The sequence below is a fragment of the Leptopilina heterotoma genome, unplaced genomic scaffold (genome assembly GCF_015476425.1).
Source record: "Leptopilina heterotoma isolate Lh14 unplaced genomic scaffold, ASM1547642v1 Lhet_380, whole genome shotgun sequence".
NCBI classification, from domain to species: Eukaryota; Metazoa; Arthropoda; class Insecta; order Hymenoptera; family Figitidae; genus Leptopilina; species Leptopilina heterotoma.
The window spans coordinates 61,163-81,902 of NW_025111055.1; the positions used below are offsets into that span (position 1 = coordinate 61,163).

The 20,740-nt window shown below is 26.0% G+C and overlaps 4 protein-coding genes across 6 annotated transcripts; 3 read left to right on the top strand and 1 right to left on the bottom strand.

The window, feature by feature from the left end:
- Positions 1 to 1,532: 1,532 nt before the first annotated feature.
- LOC122505954 (regulation of nuclear pre-mRNA domain-containing protein 1B) lies at positions 1,533 to 5,503 on the top strand. The gene is made up of 5 exons (XM_043617862.1): positions 1,533 to 1,797; positions 2,250 to 2,572; positions 2,916 to 3,050; positions 3,451 to 3,726; positions 4,299 to 5,503. Exons 1-5 carry the CDS (start codon positions 1,647 to 1,649, stop codon positions 4,446 to 4,448), a joined length of 1,035 nt encoding a protein of 344 aa, XP_043473797.1. The 5' UTR covers positions 1,533 to 1,646; the 3' UTR covers positions 4,449 to 5,503.
- LOC122505956 (nuclear envelope phosphatase-regulatory subunit 1) lies at positions 5,494 to 6,943 on the bottom strand. Its single transcript, XM_043617864.1, has 4 exons — positions 6,789 to 6,943; positions 6,549 to 6,620; positions 6,177 to 6,311; positions 5,494 to 6,067 (listed from the first exon to the last, which is right to left on the bottom strand). The coding sequence occupies exons 1-4, from the start codon at positions 6,814 to 6,816 to the stop codon at positions 5,910 to 5,912; spliced, it is 393 nt and encodes a 130-aa protein (XP_043473799.1). The 5' UTR covers positions 6,817 to 6,943; the 3' UTR covers positions 5,494 to 5,909.
- Positions 6,944 to 6,975: 32 nt separating this feature from the next.
- LOC122505953 (myb-like protein X) lies at positions 6,976 to 17,398 on the top strand. 3 transcript variants are annotated; one of them, XM_043617861.1, is made up of 13 exons: positions 6,988 to 7,168; positions 7,338 to 7,593; positions 7,846 to 7,951; positions 8,049 to 8,118; positions 8,192 to 8,456; positions 9,650 to 9,836; positions 9,983 to 10,218; positions 12,471 to 12,754; positions 12,931 to 13,746; positions 13,810 to 13,917; positions 14,013 to 14,120; positions 16,608 to 16,911; positions 17,257 to 17,398. In XM_043617861.1, exons 2-13 carry the CDS (start codon positions 7,549 to 7,551, stop codon positions 17,314 to 17,316), a joined length of 2,589 nt encoding a protein of 862 aa, XP_043473796.1. In that variant the 5' UTR covers positions 6,988 to 7,168; positions 7,338 to 7,548; the 3' UTR covers positions 17,317 to 17,398. The 3 variants fall into 3 exon arrangements, 1 of the variants encoding a protein (XP_043473796.1); XR_006301960.1 differs by lacking the exon at positions 17,257 to 17,398 and having other exon boundaries at positions 6,976 to 7,168; positions 14,018 to 14,120; positions 16,608 to 16,740; XR_006301961.1 differs by lacking the exon at positions 17,257 to 17,398 and having other exon boundaries at positions 6,977 to 7,168; positions 14,003 to 14,120; positions 16,608 to 16,628.
- Positions 17,352 to 20,491, top strand: LOC122505955. Its single transcript, XM_043617863.1, has 3 exons — positions 17,352 to 17,693; positions 19,125 to 19,346; positions 19,491 to 20,491. The coding sequence occupies exons 1-3, from the start codon at positions 17,547 to 17,549 to the stop codon at positions 20,013 to 20,015; spliced, it is 894 nt and encodes a 297-aa protein (XP_043473798.1). The 5' UTR covers positions 17,352 to 17,546; the 3' UTR covers positions 20,016 to 20,491.
- The last annotated feature ends 249 nt before the right edge of the window (positions 20,492 to 20,740 follow it).

Genomic DNA, 20,740 nt, shown 5'->3' on the forward strand with positions numbered 1-20,740 from the left:
ACAAAAGTTTATAAAAATTTGCTTAGAAAAATATGTTTTTCTTCTAAAATTGTTATGATTAATTAAAAACGTTGTGAACTTCACCAACGTGACAATTCGTTTTTAAATTTAATTTCCAAATAAGATTAATTGATTTTATAATTATTTATTTAAAAGTTTTATTTTCAATAGATAATCAATTTCAATTAATAAATTTCACATTTTCGATGTTAATTTCATTTTTAGATTTCTCTTTAAGTTTAAATTTTCTTTTTACATTTATTATTTATTTTAAATTTAAAATGAAGAGAGAATTTTATTTGAGGAAAATTGTTATTAAGATGAAAATTATTCTTATTTTTAAATTAAGGAAATTTTATTAAAAATCTGAAGTTGATTTATTTCTATAAAATGACCTATAAAATGGTTTTTAATTAAAAATAATGAGAAAATTTTATTTTAAGAAAATTTTTTATTGAGAGAAAAATTATTATTTAAAAAAAAAAATTTATTATTTAATTAAAATAATAATTTTATTTAATATCTAACATTGATTTATTGCTAAAATATGGTCTTAAAATGGTTTTAAATTAAAAATAAAAAGAAAAAATTTCATTATTTAGGAAAATTGTTATTAAGAAGAAAATTAAAATTATTATTAAATTAAGGAAATTTTATTAAGAATCTGAAGTTGATTTATTCCTAAAATTAACTTAAAATAGTTTCAAATTAAAAATAATAAGAGAATTTTATTTTAAGAAAATTGTTATTGAGAGGAAAATTATTAATATTATTTAATTAAAATAATAATTTTATTTAATATTTGAAAAATGATTTATTGCTAAAATATGATCTCAAAATGATTTTAAATTAAAAATAAAGGGAGATTTTTATTTTGAAAAATTGTTATTAAGAAAAAAATTACTATTATTAATTTATTATTATTAAATTAAAAACTATTATTAAATAACAAAATGTACCTGACATTCCACTGAAAAAAAATTTATTTGTTTCATTGTTGTTTATTTGTTTTATTTTATTTGTATAAAATATTTACTTGAATCAACTAATTTTTATTTCAGTCAATTAAATTGTAGATATTTGCTTCAAATGTACTGAAATTATTGATTCAAATATACAATTTAATTGACTCAAATAAAAATTATTTGATTCAAGTAAATATTTATTTGACAATAGACAAGTAATCGGTTATTTGCATCAAATTAATATTTTTTAATATAATAATAATATATATATAAATTTTTTTTATATAAATAATAATATATAATAATAATAATATTTAATATTATTTTTAATATTAATTATATTAATATTTTTTTAATAGTTTTAAATTTAGCGCTGTTCGGACTGAAATTCAATGATAAAAAAGAAACACCGGAAACTTTCTTTTGATTGGTCGTTGCTAGGCAACTTGATAGACGCTGAGAAAAAATTCCCACCAATCACTTTTCGTTTCAAGTTAATGTGAATCCAGTTCCACTCGTTCCCTAGTGTTCATAATTTGACACTCACGTTGTTTGATCCATTTCTTTTCTAATATTTATTTCATGCTCAACGTCAAAGGGTTTACTGGGTTTACTTACGTAGTCTGTTGTTTTGCGTTATAAAATTAAAGTGGTCAAAATAATTGTTATTTTTGCCTGAAAATGGCAGGATTTACAGAAAGTGCTTTAGTGAAAAAGTTAGTGGACCTTAATGCATCACAACAAAGTATACAGACTTTATCTCTTTGGTTAATCCATCACAGAAAGCATCACCCGGTTATAGTGAAAGTTTGGTTTAAAGAAATGTGTAAAGGTATGTTTTTATTTATGTATTATAAATAAAAGAAATTCTTCTCCATTCACTGGAACTTTTGTTTCTCATTATTTATTTTTTCACCATTATTGCAAAGTTTTGTAAAAATTATAATCTTTCTACCTAACCTAAATTTTGAAGGTTAGTTCCTGGTCTACTTTCCTTGAAAATCAGCAATTTGTCTTTCTTTTTATTATCTCTGCTTTCTTAATCTGATAAATTTCGTTATTGAATATCTGTTTAGAAGAAACATTTTTTTCTATTTCTGCTTTATCTCATGTCTTTCCTTTTTTTCTCTTATGTCTCTTTATTTAATTCGTGTTCATATGGTAGACCAGTGAACAATAAAGAACTTTGACAATTTGATAATTATAATTACTAATTACTAATTTTAGTTAAATTCTCCTATCAATGTTCGAAACTATTTTGAATCGTTTTTTCTTTTTTTTCAGTTAAGGATAGTCGTAAATTAATGTTCATGTATTTGGCGAACGATGTCATACAGAATAGTAAGAAAAAGGGACCAGAATTTGGTAAAGAGTTTGGATTAATGTTACCAAAAGCCTTCGAACATATGAAAGGATTCGACGACAAAACGAGAGACAGACTGAATAGACTTCTTCAAATTTGGGAGGAGAGAGGAGTTTACGATAAAAGTCAAATACATGAATTTAAAACAGCTTTCAATTCGGCGATTGATAATAAAAAGGAACCTGGCACTCCGCCTTTAAAGAAGAAAAAATTGGACGTTGAGAAGACAAAAGTTTCGGCAAAGGTTTTTAATAATTAATTATAATTTTGTTTATTATTTTTCCTTTGTCCTTTATTTTGTTTACTTTTTTTTCTTATTTTTTTTTATTTTACTTACTTTTTTCTGTTACTCTACTTGTTTCACTATTTTTCTATTTTACTTTCTTTTTTGTTACTTTTTGTTTTATTATTTTTTCAATTTTACTTTATTTTTTTATTTTTCTATTTTATTTTTAATCGATTAAAAGAATATTAAAAAATCTATTTTTTATTTATATGTTTTCATTTTACTTTCCTGCTTTTGTTACATTATTCGTTTTATTATTATTATTTGGTTGTCGAAAATTCTAATTGGTTTTAATTTGCAGAAAGAGAAAAAGGAGAGGAAAAAATCGGAGACAGAAATTGAAGTTGACGGCACCAAAGAATTACACGTTACTTTAAGTCCAAGAACACCAGGAGGCGATCCACCGGACACAGAAGAACTTATCAAGGCTTTAATGGTTCATATCAATTTTACAAATATCTTCCGAATTCGCAATTTTGTATTGATTCAAATAAATTACTCTTATTTTGAAATGGAAAATCTAAAACTATGAACGGCGACAGAAACCCTAGCTTTTTTTTCACAATCAGCTGTTAAATTCATTTCATTAACATTCAATTTCCAAAAATGTATGGGTTAAATTTTACTTTGAATATTTTGACAATTTTATTCAAAAATTTAAAAAAGCTGAAAATTGATCGAATTAATAAAGAATGTTAATTAGTATTTATTATTTAATAATATTAAATAGGTGTAGTTTTTCTTGGGTGTATTTTTTATCAATTCTATTAGAATATTAGATTAGTATTTTTTTCGAATTTTGAGGAAAAAGAAGAGTGCAATGATTATTGTTGCAGGATCTGGAAAATACGGCGTCGTCCGATGCGGGAGTTCGAGAAAGAATTGCTTCGTTACCTCCTGAAGTTTCAGAAGTTTCACTATTAGCCAATTTGGCTGACAGAGCAGCGGCCGATGAATTAAGTGTCGCCGTTAATGAAGCAGCCGCGCTTTTAGCGGATTATAACGGAAGGTTACAGGCCGAAATGGAAGACAGAAGAAGACTTCTTGCAATGCTCAAGGATTACACCCTGGCTCAGAAGCAATTACTGCAACAGGCGCAAACAACACTAGAAGTATACCTTCTTTTTATAATTTTATTATAATTATAATTTTATTCCGAGGCCACGATTATACCAGGCTTCGCACTCATTTACTACTTTATTTACGTTAATGCTACTATTTGGGTACTTTTTTTAGATATCAGCCACTGAAAGCTACTATTTTTTTTTCTTTTTTTTTTGAGAATTTCCACTTTTTTAAATTCACTACTACTTGATATCAAAAAATTATAATCAAATTCTTTAAAAATATTTTGTAAAAATCTTCCTAAGAATTCAATTACTTTCATGAATAAATAAAAATTTCTTAAGAATTCAATTATTTAAATTAGAATTTGCATAAATAATAAAAAAATATGGAATAGAATTTTTGTCATTTTTGTAAAGTGTCTAAAACGAGTTTTTTTGGTCGTCAAGTTTAATTTTTCGATAGCTACTTTTTTACTACTTTTTTTAGTTTAAAAGCTATATTTTGCTACTTTTTTAAAATTAATTATCGAGTGCGAAGTCTGTTAGACTTTTTTCGACTATTTTCCGAAGATATGCTTTAAAAATTATAATATTAATTGATTTTCTTTTGTTTTCAGGATTACAAAGAAAAATTAAAGAAAGTTTGTTCAGTGCGAGCGGAGGTAAAATCACACATTTCGAATCTTCCCGATTTAACGCAACTACCAGACGTCACCGGCGGTCTGGCACCTCTTCCTTCAGCTGGCGATTTATTCTCAATGCACTAGGCAAAAATGATTGAATTGAAAAACATGCTACTTTATTGGTTTGTTAAACCCCCCTCCCGCCCCCCTAAAGGTAAATATAAAAAAAGCGAAGAAAAGAATTATTTTTACCTTCATTGAAATACACGTCAGAATCAAAAATCTGAGCAAAGCGTAGAAAAAAAAGTAATAGTAAAACCACAATATAATTCTGTTAGTTTTTGTTATTACACTTCTATACACTGATTGACTGCAAAATTCCTTGTAGGCGTATACGAACAGAGAGTGTATGACTGAAATTAATTGGAAGTGTGCGATCCTTACAAAAAAAAACAATGTTTCATTATTGAAGAGAGAGAAAATTTTCAGTAGTGCATGCTTTTTTTTGTATAGTGTTTCTTACTCTGAAAAGATATTTATTTAATGTCACGATATTAAATTTTGTGACAAATAATTGAATTTCATTATATGTGAAAAAAAAGTTAATCTAGATGCAAATAAGTGAGTTTAAAAATAAGAAAATTATTTTTTTGAAAATTCCCCCCTTATAAGAAGAGAATTTTATTTTGTCGATGATGAAAAAAATATTTGTAGCGAGAATTTATTTAAGTTGTTAAAATTGAAAATAACACTTTGATTTTTAATAACCATTTGATCCTTGTTGGCAAAAATGTCGATCAAAAAAAGACTTCCATAGTATAAGTAAAAAAAAAGTTTTACAAAATTACTTATTACTTTTAGAAAAAGAAATCTTCTTCTAAATTCAGTATATTCAATTTAGCCAACAATTTTGAAACAAATCGCTTATTAATTAGCTTGACAAATATGTTGTCAAGCTGTGTATATACTTTTATATTAATATTATATATTTGAAGGAAAATTTTTTTTTAATCATGAACAATTTATATTATTGTATTGGAATTTTTTTTTTAATCATGAACAGGCGTTTAAAAAAACAGTAGAAGCATGAGGCCCAAAATATGTAAAAGAACAAATAAACCATGAGTCTGTTATAATTTTTAAATTGTAAACATTCTGAGAAAGTGATATGAATAAATGTTTTGCAACGTTACAATAAATGAAATTTTTATTCAACATTTCTTTTGCTCTCTTAGCTTTACATTTCTTGTCAAGAAAAAAATACTTAAAACTATTTCATTGACAATAATTTTTTTTTCTGTACATTTTTGAAATTTATTTACTAAGGACAGAATACGATTTTTAACGTATACTTTTGACTCATATTTCTTCTTCTTTAGGTTCGTTGAAGAAACAATTAATTGAAATAAATACTGTAATAATTAATTTAAATTTATAGTAAATTTTTTTTCGAACTACGGTCGCTAATATTATGCAATTTTTACAATGAGTATCGAAAAATAATTACAAGAAGAAAAATATTAATATCTGAACCCTTTTTTTTATAAACAATATTGTCTTTAAATGTTTAATTTTCTTGTCTCGTGGAGAAAATTAATTTTTTTCTTATGTCTCATGGGGATGAGGAGGTCTTGTCGGTTTTAGTATAAGTTTACCAGTGTCGTCACAACTCATATTGAAGTCACCCAGAACACTTCGTACTCTCTGGGTTATAATACTTGGAGCTATCACTCGTCTGTGCACGCCCAACATAAATAGAATTACTGAAATGATATAGAAAAAAGAATTTACAATCCATATTAAAAAAAAAAATTCCTTTTTATTAATTGCTTGTCAATTTTCGACATTGATCGTTGTGTCAGTTTTTCTTACCTAATATAACGCTAGCTATTGCAAAAAAAGGATGATTATATAGACTTTGCGTAAACGAGACTGCTGATGTGTTTGGATCGCTCAACCAGTGCCAAGCACCAACTGCAGTGCATATAGAAATAAAACCCAGCAATACTGCAAATTGAGATAAATATGTGAATATTGAAAAAAACGTCATCAAAGAGAAATTTAGACGAAAAAAAGATTAGATTTAAAAACAGATAAATAAAACAAAAGGCAGTTGTTCAATAGAACAAGTAAAAAAATTGAATCATACAAAAGGAAAAAAGAAGAAAATCAAGAAATTCAACAGAAGTTAAAAACAAAAATAACAAAGTTTACCTGCAGAAAGTAATAAACATTTCGACTTACTTCTCCATCGCAGAGTGGCTGGTTGTAAACTGGAAATAACTTCTGTGAGCCTCCTTTCAAACGCCTTCAAATCTATTTAGAAGAAAGTTTCCTATTATATACAAAACAGTAGAAATTTGCTTTACTTTTGTCGTACATTTATATTTTTGTCAAGTGAACATAACCTAAAAATCGAGTCTCGCACTTTTGATTCAAAAGACGGGTGGGTAAATTCTTTTTTCTCACGAAATTCATATTTACCTTCACACACTGTTTGATCTAGCGACATTTTTCATTTATTTTCTACTCTATATTTACAAGTTTACGTAAAAAATGCGAGGAACACTTTGGACCAAAACAATGATCTGTCAAAAAAAAAACAAGCAGAACACTTTTTATGCGCGAACCGGCTTATTTTGCGCATGACTTACACTTGCCGTGTTTATTGGTTGAATTAAAGTGTCCAGTTTGGCGCTTTTTCAACAGTGGAAAAGTTTATTGTTGTTGTGTTTTTAACGACAATTTCAATAAACAATGAAAGGAAAAGAAAAGTAACAAATGAAAGGAGCTAACAATGAGAAACGATTAGAAGTAGCAAATGTGGATGAAATGGACGAAAAGAAGTTAGAAGAATTTGAAAGGTAATTGTCGCAATAAATTGAAGATTTTTATCGAAAGTACTTATTTGCAGCAATTTTGGCACATTGCCTAAATATTGAAACAATGTGACCATTTACTAACAGTGATTCTTAATCATAGTCATCATAGTTTAAATGCTAATGATATTTTTTTCTATGCGTGCGATTTCAGGATTTCACCGAGATTTGTTCTTGTTGACAATTTGCCCTTTAAAAATGGCGAATATTTTCGGAAAAAGTAATTAAAAAGAAACGTGTTTCATCGATCTTATAAGGATGACCGTCAAAAATTGAACTTAAAAGGTCACTATCCCTTGGTTCATTCAGAGTCAATATTATCGACCCTGATAGTCTTTTATGGTTTAACAGAGGCGATTGTTTCTATGGTGACCCTCGATCGAAGACGGGCAAACTCTTTCGGCGCACAGGTAAATGAAACCTAAATACACATAGTCAGGTGTAGACTTTCTTAGCCAAGAGAGCGCAGTCTTAAATATTGACACAATCCACCATGAACTTCGTTCTTCCGCACCAGTCAATTCTTAACTTTCCGGAACTCTAAATTTTTTACCAAAAAAGAAAAATTTTACACACAGTTTTTTTAAAATTGATTTTTCAAAAATGTTCATAACACGTTACATTTATTATCAAATTTTGACTCGTTTAATTAAATTTCGTAGGAATTTTTGAGTTTGCGCTTTATTTTTTTTGTTACGTGTCCGAAGAGAATGATTGGAAAACCTTCTCTGGTGGATCAAAAGAAATTACAATGGGCTAAAGAAAGAGGTAAAAAATAAATTTTTAATTAATTAATTACCTAATTTTTTTTCTTTTCCTTTTTGGTTAATAAAGAAACTATAATTGTTCATTTATTGAAATATAGAAGAATTGGGAAGACTTGGCGGAAGTTGGGGTCCTATGAAATTTTCCGATTCGATTCGTTCAGCTGTACGGTGAGTAAAAAAAAAATATTTCTCTTTTTTTCAATAATGAATTTATTTCTTAATTATCTTTTTTTTTTGCAAGTTCGAGAATATGCCTGACGGAGTTAAATGGCAAGCATCAATTTCCTCTCCGCGAAGGCGCTCATTACGGAAGTACCATGAGTCTGAGAAGTTTGGCGTCTGACAATTCTGGAATTTGCACCTCAAGTATTCAAAATTTGGATTTCTCGAATGGTGGTGTCATTACTCTTCATGATAAAATTGAAAATCATCACACAGCGAGACGAAGGAGTCCCAGTTTGCCTCCGATTCATAACAATAAGGAACAATATCAACATTTTCTTCAGGTGATTTTTTTTTCTCAATCCCGAATTTTATTTGTATTCTTTTTATTTTTTGTATTCTTTTTCCTTTTTTGTATTTTTTTCTTATTATTTGTCTTCTTTTTCATTTTTTGTATTCTTCTTCCTTGTTTCGTATTTTTTTTCTTACTATTTGTATTTTTTTTTTCTTATTATTTGTATTCTTTTTCCTTTTTTTGTATTTTTTTTCTCATTATTTGTATTCTTTTTCTGTATCTCGAATTTGTTTTCTTTTTTAGGTTCGATCCCAATTTTTATTATTTGCATTAAGTGAATTAATGTGTCGAAAAAGGTGTTAAATATTTGAGGAGGAAACTTATATAAAGAAAAAAGACATTTATTCGAATTTGAAGAGCAATTATTCTACTTTTTTCGTTTATTATTCTCTTCAGAATAAAAGATTTATGGGCGTTTATTTTTATAGCCGAAAATCGGAATATTAAATATGAACAAGTCATAATTCTTACAAGTAGGGGGGAAAAAAGTAAAGTAACTTTTATTCATATAGTTGAGATCGATCCTTCTCAACCACAATGGTTCGTTGACCTATTCGTCTTAACGTGCGCCTCCACCTTGAGCAGTAGGTGATATTAATCACGAGTCGCCAGTTCATTAGGGTTTCAACATTAAAAATTCATTTCTACAAATTCGATCGTAGTTCAATATTTACCAGAAAATATTATTTTTGTCCTCTACTAATTTTCATCATAAATTGAACTGCGAAAATATTTAATTACACAAAAAAAAATACTGAAAGAAAATTTACCTAAAATTTGTAATTTCTAATTTTTATTTTGTAATTTTTATTTTTAATTTTTAATTTGTAACTTCTAACTTCTAATTTTTATTTTTTAATGTTAATTTTTAATTTTTTAATTTTTAATTTTTAATTTTTAACTATTAATTTTTAATTTGTGAAATATTTTTCGTTTTAGAACGAAATGATAACTTTAGCACATATAAGGAAGAAGCGTTTGATTTTTAGTAGCTCGTAAAATGAGGTGGTTTGCCATTCAGCAACAAAGTGGTACGATTATCGTGATAGAGGGAGATTTGGTTTGGTATAATTTTACTTCATTTGAATACCAAGTCGTGTCAGTTTTGAATATAAATTATATGTGTATATGTGACTATTTGAGTGTTTCTTGGTCACGCGACGTTCCATATATTTCTTGTAGGAACAAAGAGCTCTCGGTGTCGACGGGGTTCGTTATCAGCCGAAACCTCAGAAATACAATCATCATCATTCCACTGCTCGACACAATAATCCAAACGATTCCTGCTGCCATCCCTACGAGGAAAAAGAAGGCGAGACTTCCGGCTACGCCAGTGATTCCGTCGAGGCGACTGTCACTTCACTCCAAGGTACTTCTGCATTTATCAATTTTCTTTTTTTTTCACATTTTTTGTGTTTTATTTTTTATTTGCACAAACTTTATTTTTGTCTTTTTGCAAATTTTATTTTTCCTTGTGTTTTGATTTTTATACTGATTTGTAAATGATTTTTATAGATCCATTGATGTCTTGCAAGTCGTCGGACATTGTTAGCAATGAGAAAACTTGGCAGAATCCTTACTATACTGATGACAGTTCATTACCACCGTCGAGAAGAATTATTAGTATCAAGGGCAGTGAATTTAATCGCCAACGATGGGGAAGCATTTGGGGTCAGGATCCTCTGAAGGGAGATCCGCCTCCACCTTCCTGGTTGGAAAGAGGCCTCTCTCGTCTGGACCATTCTAGTCAGGTGAATTTTGCTATTTTTAAACATTTATATTACCAGTAAATAATTTATTGTATTCGTGACGCGCTCTAAAAAAAGGTAAAAACAGGGTTTTCACAGGTCAGGGAATTCAGGGAAATCAAGAAAAATTTAGGGATTTTTATTAAAATTGCTGGAAAAAATTAAATTTGCAGGATTCATAATTAATTTTATTTTATTTTTTGATATATAATATTTAATTAGTTATTAATAATCATGGATTTATAGAAGAATTTTCGTTAAAAACACTAAAAAATTGTATTTTAAAGAAGTTACAAATGTTAAAATCAATTTTGTTCAAAAATTTAAAAAAATTCCAGTCAAAATTTAATTATCTTTAAAGATAATAAAATTCTTCTCCAAAATTCAATTATTTTTATAAATAATAAACATTTCACAGGAATTCAACTATTTACAATAAAAATCATCATAGAATTTCAGTTATTTTTAATACAATTTAAACCGAATTCCTCGTGAAATGTAATTCTTATTGAAAATGTTATTAAAATTCGTCGAAAAAATTTGATTATTTAAAAATTTGTTGATTAAATTCTTTATAAGAATTCAATTTTGAAAAAAATTCATTTATTCAATTATTTTTCATTTTTGTATTTAAATAATTGAATTCTCATAGACTTTTCTAATAAAAATTGTTTTAAAAATTAATTTCAGATAAAAAGTTAAAAATAATTGATAGTTGTTCATTTATTTCTTTCGAAGAATTTTAATAAAATTCTTTTAATTAATTACATCTTTCGTAGAATTTACTTAAAATTGTATTAAAAATAATTAAAATCCTGAGAAGAATTTTATTATTTAGGAAAATAATTGAAGTCTTGCAACCAATTTTATTACATTTTTTTTAAATAATTGATCCTTCAATTCAATAATTTTCAGTATTCTACTATTTTAATAAAAATTTTCAAAAGAAATTCAATTTATTATTTTAAAAAAAGTGTTGATAAAATTCTAAGCAAAAATTAAATTACTTTCATAAATAATTAATATTTCACAGGAATTCAACTAATTACTATTTTTTTTTTATAAATTTCTTCGCAATAATTCAATTATTTGCATAAATAATAAAATTATTAATTATTATTTTTAATACAATTTTAATCAAATTCCTCGAAAAATGTAATTATTCCTGAAAATTTTATTAAAATCGTCAAAAAAATCCAATTATTTAAAAATTTAAATGCATTATAGTTTAAATTTTCAAAAATAATTGAATTTTGAAAAGGTTTTATATTTAAATCTTTGAAAATACATATGTAAAATTATTTTTAATAAAAAAATATAATTGAATTTTTTTTTTTGTTGAAATTATTTCAAGTTTTTTTCTCTCTAAATATTTATAATTGAAGAATTTCTAAATAATCGAAATTTTGTAAAATGGATTTGTAAACAAATGGATTTGAAAATTCTTAATGAACTTTTGCAAAAAAGTACTAAAAAAATTGATAATTGAATTCTTTCGAAGGATTTTAATAATATTTTTGAAAATAATTACATTTTTCGAAAAATTTACTTAAAATTGTATTAAAAATAATTGAAATCCTGTGAAGAATTTTATTATTTATAAAAATAATTGAATTCTTGCAATGAATTATATGAAATTTTATGCAAGTAATTGAAATCCTGTAAAGAGTAAAGAATTGTATTTCTTATAAAAATAATTGAATTCCTGCAACAAATTTTATGTATTTTTTTTAAACAATTGAATTCTTTTGAGAAATTTTATTAAAATAGTAGATTTTGAAAATATTTAAATGTCAGCGAAGAATTTTATTATTTGTGAAATGTAATTGAATTCTTGCAAAAAATGTTTGAAAATAATTACATTTTTCGAGGAACTCATTTAAAATTGTATTAAAAATAATTTAAATTTTAGGAAAAATTATATTATTTATGATAATAATTGAATTCTTACAACGAATTTTATTACATTTTTTAAAATAATTAAATTGATGTGAAATATTGTATTACTTATAAATATTTTCAAAATCTACTATTTTAATAAAATTTCTCAAAAGAATTCAATTATTTAAAAAAAAAATACATAAAATTTGTTGCAGGAATTCAATTATTTTTATATATAAGAAATACAATTCTTTACTCTTTACAGGATTTCAATTACTTGCAAAAAATTTCATATAATTCGTTGAAAAACCTTAAAATTATTTTCACCCTCCTGAGAAGTGTTTTATTTTCTGGTTTATCATTTTCGTTGACAGGTTTTGGTTATCAATCATGACAGTGCAAGCAGTCCTGACAGTTCAACGACGGGATCGACCGGCTCCAACAAAACTTACTTGCGAGGCCAAAATTTGCCAATCGATGCTAACGTTCTTCAAGAACGCGAGAGTCGGAGACAAAAGGCCGTTGAACTGCAAAATGCTATAAAACAGCAATTGGAGGAAAGAGAAAGACAACGACGATCTGAGAAGGAAAAAAAATTGAGAGAGGAACGAGAAGAGGAGGAAAGAATCAAAAAAGAATGGGACAAGGAAAAACAAAGGTCTGCTTTCCTCTTTTCTTCATTTTCCGAATTGATTCCTTATTTTTCAACAATTTGTGTCAATTTTGTCAATTCTGTTTCTCAATCTTTTCAATTGTGTTAATTTTGTCAATATTGACAATTTTATCAATTTTATCAATTTTGTCAATTGTGTTAATTGTGTCACTATTGTTTAGACTCGAGGAAGAGCAGAGGAGGCAAAAAGACAAGGAAACCGCGAAACTGAAGAAAGCCGAAGCCATGAGGGAAGTAATCGAAGCAGCAGAGCGCCTAGCGAAAGAAGAGAAAAAGCTCCGACGAAAACGTGATGTCAACGAAAATAGTGAATCAATTAAAAATTCATATGACTCCACAAAAGATCGTTTTCCAGAACGAGATTTATCCCGATTAGAGCAGATTGAATCCCAAGTAGAGAAGGATAGAAAAGAAATGAATAACCAAGGAGAAAACACCACAATGATAAAGGACATTGAACTCAATACTTCCGACGAATCCAGAGATATATCCAAAGATTCATCCAGAGAGAAATCCAATGATACATCCAGAGATAAATTCAATGATAAATTCAAAGATAAGTCTAAAGATATGAATTCAATTCGCATTCCAGTTAGCAAGGACGTGGCGATCGTTCTGAGCGGAAGACTCGACGATCCGGAACTTTTGAGTAAAGCAAATCTTCAAGTTGTCAATCTTGTCATGACACCATCGCCGAGGAAGAACGATGTCAATCAAATTTTGAGCGGATTAAACGCATTTGTCAATTGCAATTCGAACTACGTAACTTGTGCTAAAACGAAAGCTTCTCCCAGATTTGTGGAGAATCGACTACTAACACCGAGTAAATACAGAACACAAAATTCAAGAGACTATGGCACGCAGACTGACACTGAAAAAGAATTTCTCGATCTGCAGAGTAGAATACAAGAAATGGATATCAATTTCACGAAAGAGAGTAAAGAGGCCGCTAATAATAATCAACGAGATGTTGAAAAGTAAGTATTTTAGAGTTGCATTAAAGAATTAAAGAAGATTTACTAATAAATTAATACTAACAGGTCGACTGCCACCAGCGCCGCCGAGGAAATGACAGTAAAAACTTTACCCAGAGTTAAGAAGGAACCCCGGACGAGTCTCGCCTCACGACCACGATGGAATGCTAATCGGTAAATTATTTATCATTGAAATAAACTCGTCATTTACTTGAATAAATCTTCGGAACGGAATCAAGAATTTTTAAAGTGAAAACAGATCTTCTTAGTCCAGGTACAAGATATCGGACGCAAAGTGAAAAGGACCCTCACTATCAACGCCGTATGAGTATGAGACTCAGAAGACGTCGCACCGAAAGCAGCGACGAAGGTTCGAGGTAAAAAATGTCTTTAAATTATCGTTTACAGGCTTCGCACTCATCTACTAAAACCTACTATTTACTACTTTTTTACATTATGCTACTATTTGCGTACTTTTTTTTAATTTCAGCCACTAGAAGATACTATTTCTAATTTTTTTGAGAATTTCCACTATTTTAAATTCGCTAATACTAGAAATAAGAAAACTATTCTCAAAAATTATAATCAAATTCTTTAAAACGATTCAATTATTTTCAAAAAAATATTCAAAATTCAATGTATTTTCAATATCTAGTATTTTCATAAAATTTCGCAAAAGAATTCAATTATTTAAAAACAATTTTAATAAAATTGTACGCAAATATTTCATTATTTAAATAAAAAATAAAAATTTCACAGGAATTCACTAATAATAACATTTTTCACGGAACTTCAATTTTTAAAAAAAATGTTTGATAAAACTCTGAACAAAAATACAGATATTTTCATAAATAAGAAAATTCATCGAAGAATTTCAATTATTTTCAATACTATTTTCAATTAATTAATCGAAAAATTCAATTATTTTCATAAATAAAGTTTTCCACAAGAATTCAATTATTTAAAGTAAAATTTTCATAAAATTTATTATGTTTCGAAGAATCAATTATTTAAAACAATGTTTATAAAATTCTTATGAAGAATTCAATTACTTTCAAAAATAACAAAATTTTTCACAGAAATTCAATTATTTTTAAACTTTTCTATAAAATTTATCGCAATAACTCAATTATTTTCATAAATAATAAAATTCTTCTCAGAAATTCAATTATTTTTGAAAATTTTAATAAAATTCTTAGCAATTATTCAATTATTTTCATAAATAATAAAATTCTTCTCAGGATTTAAATTATTTTTAATACAATTTTAAGTAAATTCTTCGAAAGATGTAATTAATTTAAAAAATTTCATCAAAATTCTTCGAAAGAAATAAATGAACAATTATCAATTATTTTAAATTTTCTATATAAAATTCATTTTTAAAACAATTTTTATTAGAAAATTCGAGGAGAATTCAATTATTTGAATAAAGAAATGAAAAAATTATTAATTAAATGAATTTTTTTCAAAATTGAATTCTTCTAAAGAATTTTATCAAAAAATTTTTAAAAAATCGTATTTTTTCGAGGAATATTAATAAAATTTTCAAGAAGAATTACATTTCTCGAGGAATTCGATTTATTGTATTAAAAATAATTAAAATTCTATGATGAGTTTTATTATTCATGAAAATAATTGAATTTTTGTAAAAAAATTTATTATTTATGAAAATAATTGAATTATTGTGAAAAAATTTGTAAATTCTTCTAAGGAATTCAATTATTTTTAAACATTTTAATAAAATTGTTCGCAATAATTCAATTATTTTCATAAATAATAAAATTCTTCTAAGGAATTCAAATTATTTTTAAATATTTTAATAAAATTTTTCGCAATAATTCAATTATTTTCATAAATAATAAAATTCTTCTAAGAAATTCAATTATTTTTTAAAATTTTAATTAAATTCTTTGCAACTATTCAATTAATTTTATAAATTATAAAATTTATCGCAGAATTTCAATTATTTTTAACACAATTTTATAGAAATTGCTGAAAAAATGTAATTATTCTTAAAAATTTAATTTCAATTCCTTGAAAAAATTAATTATTTAAGAAAATGGTTGTTTAAAATTCTTTGCAAGAATTCAATTATTTACAAAAATATTAGAACTTTTCACAGGAATTCAATTATCTTCAAATATTTTTAAAAAATTGTTCGAAAGAAATCAATTATTTTAAATACAATTTTAATTAGACTTTTTTGAAATAATTCAATTATTCTTTTAGACTTTAATAAAATTCTTCCCATGAATTCAATTATTTACATAAATAACTCTTCGAAATATTTCATTTATGTCAATAAGTAACAAAATTATTCCCGGAAATTCAATTATTTTGAAGCATTTTCATAAATCTTTACAAAATTTAATTATTTTTATAAATAACAATATTAATCACAGGAATTCAACTATTTTTAAAAGTAATTTAAATTTTCTTGGAAATTCAATTATTTAAAAAAATTCTAATAAAATTCTTCGCAGGAATTAAATTATTTTTATAAATATTTAAATTCTTTCATGAATAATAAAATTCGTTGCAGGAATTGAATTTATTATCACGATAAGAAAGAAGTAAATATTCTTGATAAAAATTAGGGAAAAGTGATGAAAATAAAAAATATGGAATGTAATTTTTGTCAGTTTTGTGAAGTGTCTAAAACGAGTTTTTTTTTTGTCGTCAAGTTTAATTTTTCGATAGGTACTTTTTTACTACTTTTCTTAGTTTGAAAGCTACTTTTTGCTACTTTTTAAAATTAATTATCGAGTGTGAAGTCTGCGTTTAATGAAAAAGCAAAAATTCACACACTTCGAAAATATGTGAAGCATAACATATAAATTCTCAAAAAAAAAATTGTTTCAAAGATCGCCGTCGCCAGATCCAAGGAAAAATAACAATTCCAAACAGAAGACGAGAATTTTAACAAGACGTAAGGCAAAGTTGGATAGTTACGACGCTGATTTGTCGATGGATAGTCTCAACTCTACTATACCATTGCGTTTTGACGAAAACGGGAGAATCAATATTGTGGAGCATAGAAACGAGCATGGAAACATAAATAAGTATAGTCAATCTTCCAACTACCAGTCAAATTTTCTACAGGATAATGTGGACTCGAAAAATTGGTGCGGCCAAGAAATTCTCTCACATCTTTCCTCATTGAGAAACGTATGAAAATTATTTATCAAATACTATTTTAATATTTAAATCCCTCCGAGTAAACTCATCTGGAATCTGAATAATTCCTCTTTTCAATTTTCAACTACATTAATTTTATTATTATTTACTAATAGTATTAATAGTATTTTTACTAATAGTCACAACAACAAATTAATTATTTTCGTAAAAAAATTAAGATCAAAGTAAATGAGGAAGCAAAAATTAATTATTTTCGTAAAAAAATTAAGATTAATGTAAATGAGAAAGCAAAAATTAATTATTTTCGTAAAAAATTAAGATTAAATCGAATTAAACCAAACGTATAATAATCGTTACGTGAAATATTTGTTTCAGGGACTTTTGATAATGCAGAAGCAATCCTGTCCAGTGTCGCCAATAACCGAACTTTATTAAAAAATTAGAAGCCAAATATTTGATATTTTATTTTTGCGCAGCTTTATTCTAATTTTACTGTGTTAAATTTCTGTTGTTTTATGTGTTCCATTTGCATAATGAAATTATTGAAACAAAAATTTTACGATGAGTCAAAGGAAAATTTTAATCCAACGACATCAGTGCGGCGATGGGGGAAGTATCTGCGAACTCAGCGTGCCTGAAAAAGTGACAGACGTAAATAAAATAAAATGGCTTTTCAACTAGATGATTTATTGAAGGACGACAAAAAAGATGCAAATTTAATACCAGATTTAAGTAAAGCTACTTGCAACTCTCAAGAAGAATTTCGCAGACTCATGGAACGATGTCCTGAATATAAAATCAAAGCGGAAAAAGTAAATAGCGCAGGCATCATACAGTTGGTCCCCTTTTCCCCTTTTGTCTCCTTTTTCAATTTTGGCACTTTTTTCCCCTTTTTTGGTGATTTGTCCCCTTTTCACCTTTTTCTAATCAAAAGTAAAGAAGTTTTTCTTTTATTGATATCTTTTTCAAAGTATAATCGTAAATTTTTAAAGAACTTAGAGTTTTGAAAAAATTTTCATAATTTAAATTATTCTAAAATTATTTCTCCTTTTTAACTACATTAACTTTCGCCCGACTACGTTGGGTCTCTTCAAATGAGAATTATTTTAAAATTGGTCCCGTTTATTAATAAATAATAATAATAATAAAATTAGTTAAATTTTTTAATGTATATTTATATTTAATTAATTATTAAAACTAATGAATTGATATAGAAATTTTAGTTAAAAACACTAAAAATATTTTGATTTTAGAGACGTTTCAAATGATTGCAAAAATTCAATTATTTTCATAAATAATAAAATTCTTCTAAGGAATTCAATTATTTTTAAACATTTTAATAACATTTTTCACAGAAATTCAATTATTTTTAAACATTTTAATAAAATTTTTTGCAATAATTCAACTATTTTCATAAATAATAAAATTCTTTTTAGGAAATCAATTATTTTCAGAAATGATAAAACTCATCGCAGAATTTCAATTATTTTTAATACAATTTTATTCAAATTCCTGGAAAAATGTAATTATTCTTAAAAATTTTATTAAAATTCGTCAAAAGAATGCAATTATTTAAAAATTTGTTGATAAAATTCTTTATGAGAATAAAAGTTTAAGAAACAAATTATTCAATAAATTATTTATTTTTGTATTTAAATAATTGAATTCTCGTAGAGCTTTCTAATAGAAATTTATTTAAAAGTGAATTTCAGTTAAAATTTCACATTATAATTGAATATTAAAAGCATTATAGCATGAATTTTTGAGAATAATTGAATTTTTAAAAGATTTCAGATTAAAATCTTTAAAAATCGGAATTTTTCATACTTTTTAACTAAAAAAATTCTGTAGAAATAATTTTTTTTTTGAAAAAGTAATTGAATTTTGTTTTGAAATTATTTGAAGTTTTTATTTTCTAATGTATTTAATTGAAGAATTTCCGAATAATTGAAATTTTGTAAAATTGAATTGTAGACAAATGAATTTGAAAATTCTCAAAAAACTTGTTTATAGATGCTATATAATAAAAAATTTGAATTATATATGCAAGTTGTATAAACAAATAATTTTTTTGCCCCTTTTTGAAGAAAAAAATTCCCCTTTTTCACCTTTTTTGAGGATAAAAGGTGTTGATGCCTAATAGCGTCTAAATTTTTTTTTCTTTTTACGAATATTTTATTTCTCTTTTGTCAACCAAAATAGAGAACTTATCGTACCTATAATGTATTTTTTCTTTTCGACAGGTGAAGAAAGAAGACATTCGAGTGAGGGACAAGGATTTTTCATGGCGAGCGACGAAACGTGAATTAAAATCAATTGGAAAGGAATGGGGCTATGGAGATCCAATTCCTCCTGATATGAAATCATTGAATCTTCAAGAATTACAACAAGTTGCTATTGATTGGAGAATGCTGACTTCTGTTCGACCCAAACTCCGTCAAGACGAGGAAATGTTCTCCAAACTGGTATTTTTAAAAACCTTGTTCCTCTTCACTTTTTCGATTTTTTTGTTTCGTTAATTAGAAGAAATACAAAAATGTGACAGTCTACAGTAAAAGATATCTTTACTCAAAAAAAAATTTCAGATTATTTATGCAAATTTTTTGCAGGTGGAAATGGGAAAATTAGCAGTAAAAACATCGGCGAAAGAAAATCGTGCCCACATAACTCCAATAAGAAGAAATAAAAATAGAGCCGGCATTATTGAGAGTAGCGTGAAAATATGTGGCGAATGTGGTGAAGAATTTTGTTCCGGTGAATCGTGTGGTGATATTCTTTACGATTCATTTATCAGAGTCACTGTAACGCCACAACAATCAAAAATAACAGTTTCAGCCGATACTGCGGCAATAATTGCCGGAATGGACAGTAAATCCGGTGGTAAAAAGGGCAAAAAGAGTAAGAATAAAGGAACTGCGAAGCACACTGGTAATAATAATTCAAGGAAAAATGTCAAATTATTAATACGTCGAAGAGTTAGAAAACCGGCGAAAAGTCCACGTGAAGCGCACAATAAAACACGAAAAAATCAAATGACAAAACCAAATGACAAGGAGACTGAAGAGAGTGGTGTTAAAAAGTTCAAGAGAAAATGTAGCAAATATTCTAAAAAAGGAGGTCTATCACCAAAATAATTAGGTTTGTTTTGGAAATTTTATTTTCGTTAATATTTAATTATCGTTGTTTAATTATCGTTATATTCAATTATAGTTATATTCAATTATAATTCTATTCAATTATAATTTCATTCAATTATTATATTTAATTATAATTATATTCAATTATAGTTATGTTTAATGACAGTTATATTTAATTAGAGTTGATTATATTTAATCACAGTTAATTATATTGAATTCGTTAAATTCTATTATAATAATTTATATAAATTGCAGTATTATTAATAATTTGTTTTCTATTTTCTACATATAGTTGAACGATTTTGTACATATATATTATACCAGTATACTGTTTTTTACAATTTTATTTGTAATATATACCGTTTTGTTAAATATTTTACTGTTGAAGAAATGTGCAATCAAAATGTAAGGCAGTATTTATTAACATGTACAGTTGACAATATGAAAACATATTCCATGTTATGAACAATAAAATAATTGGAAAGCTTTTATTTAAAAGGAAATGTTACGTTATTCTTATTCATTTTTGGTTTCATTTTTAGTTCGAAAGTTTTTTTCTTTAAAAACCGTAAAAATCAGTTTTTTTGAAAAAAGGTTCGTAAAGTCCGTAATTTGACTGAGAAAAGACAAAAAGTTCGTAAATTGTACGATATAATTTGGAGAATTTTAAAGAAGTTACAAATGATTGCAGAAATTCAATTATTTTCAAAAGTAATAAAATT

Bases quoted from the DNA above. Each gene is read 5' to 3' on its own strand.
- LOC122505954 (XM_043617862.1), top strand. From the start codon at position 1,647: ATGGCAGGATTTACAGAAAGTGCTTTAGTGAAAAAGTTAGTGGACCTT. The intron at 1,798-2,249 runs GTATGTTTTTAT...CTTTTTTTTCAG, and splicing joins GTTTAAAGAAATGTGTAAAG to TTAAGGATAGTCGTAAATTA. The intron at 3,051-3,450 runs GTTCATATCAAT...TTATTGTTGCAG, and splicing joins AACTTATCAAGGCTTTAATG to GATCTGGAAAATACGGCGTC.
- LOC122505956 (XM_043617864.1), bottom strand. From the start codon at position 6,816: ATGTCGCTAGATCAAACAGTGTGTGAAG. The intron at 6,312-6,548 runs GTAAGTCGAAAT...CTCAATTTGCAG, and splicing joins AGCCACTCTGCGATGGAGAA to TATTGCTGGGTTTTATTTCT. The intron at 6,068-6,176 runs GTAAGAAAAACT...ATATCATTTCAG, and splicing joins AATAGCTAGCGTTATATTAG to TAATTCTATTTATGTTGGGC.
- LOC122505953 (XM_043617861.1), top strand. From the start codon at position 7,549: ATGGTGACCCTCGATCGAAGACGGGCAAACTCTTTCGGCGCACAG. The intron at 8,119-8,191 runs GTGAGTAAAAAA...TTTTTTTGCAAG, and splicing joins TCGATTCGTTCAGCTGTACG to TTCGAGAATATGCCTGACGG. The intron at 10,219-12,470 runs GTGAATTTTGCT...TTTCGTTGACAG, and splicing joins GTCTGGACCATTCTAGTCAG to GTTTTGGTTATCAATCATGA.
- LOC122505955 (XM_043617863.1), top strand. From the start codon at position 17,547: ATGGCTTTTCAACTAGATGATTTATTGAAGGACGACAAAAAAGATGCA. The intron at 17,694-19,124 runs GTAAATAGCGCA...TCTTTTCGACAG, and splicing joins ATAAAATCAAAGCGGAAAAA to GTGAAGAAAGAAGACATTCG. The intron at 19,347-19,490 runs GTATTTTTAAAA...AATTTTTTGCAG, and splicing joins AGGAAATGTTCTCCAAACTG to GTGGAAATGGGAAAATTAGC.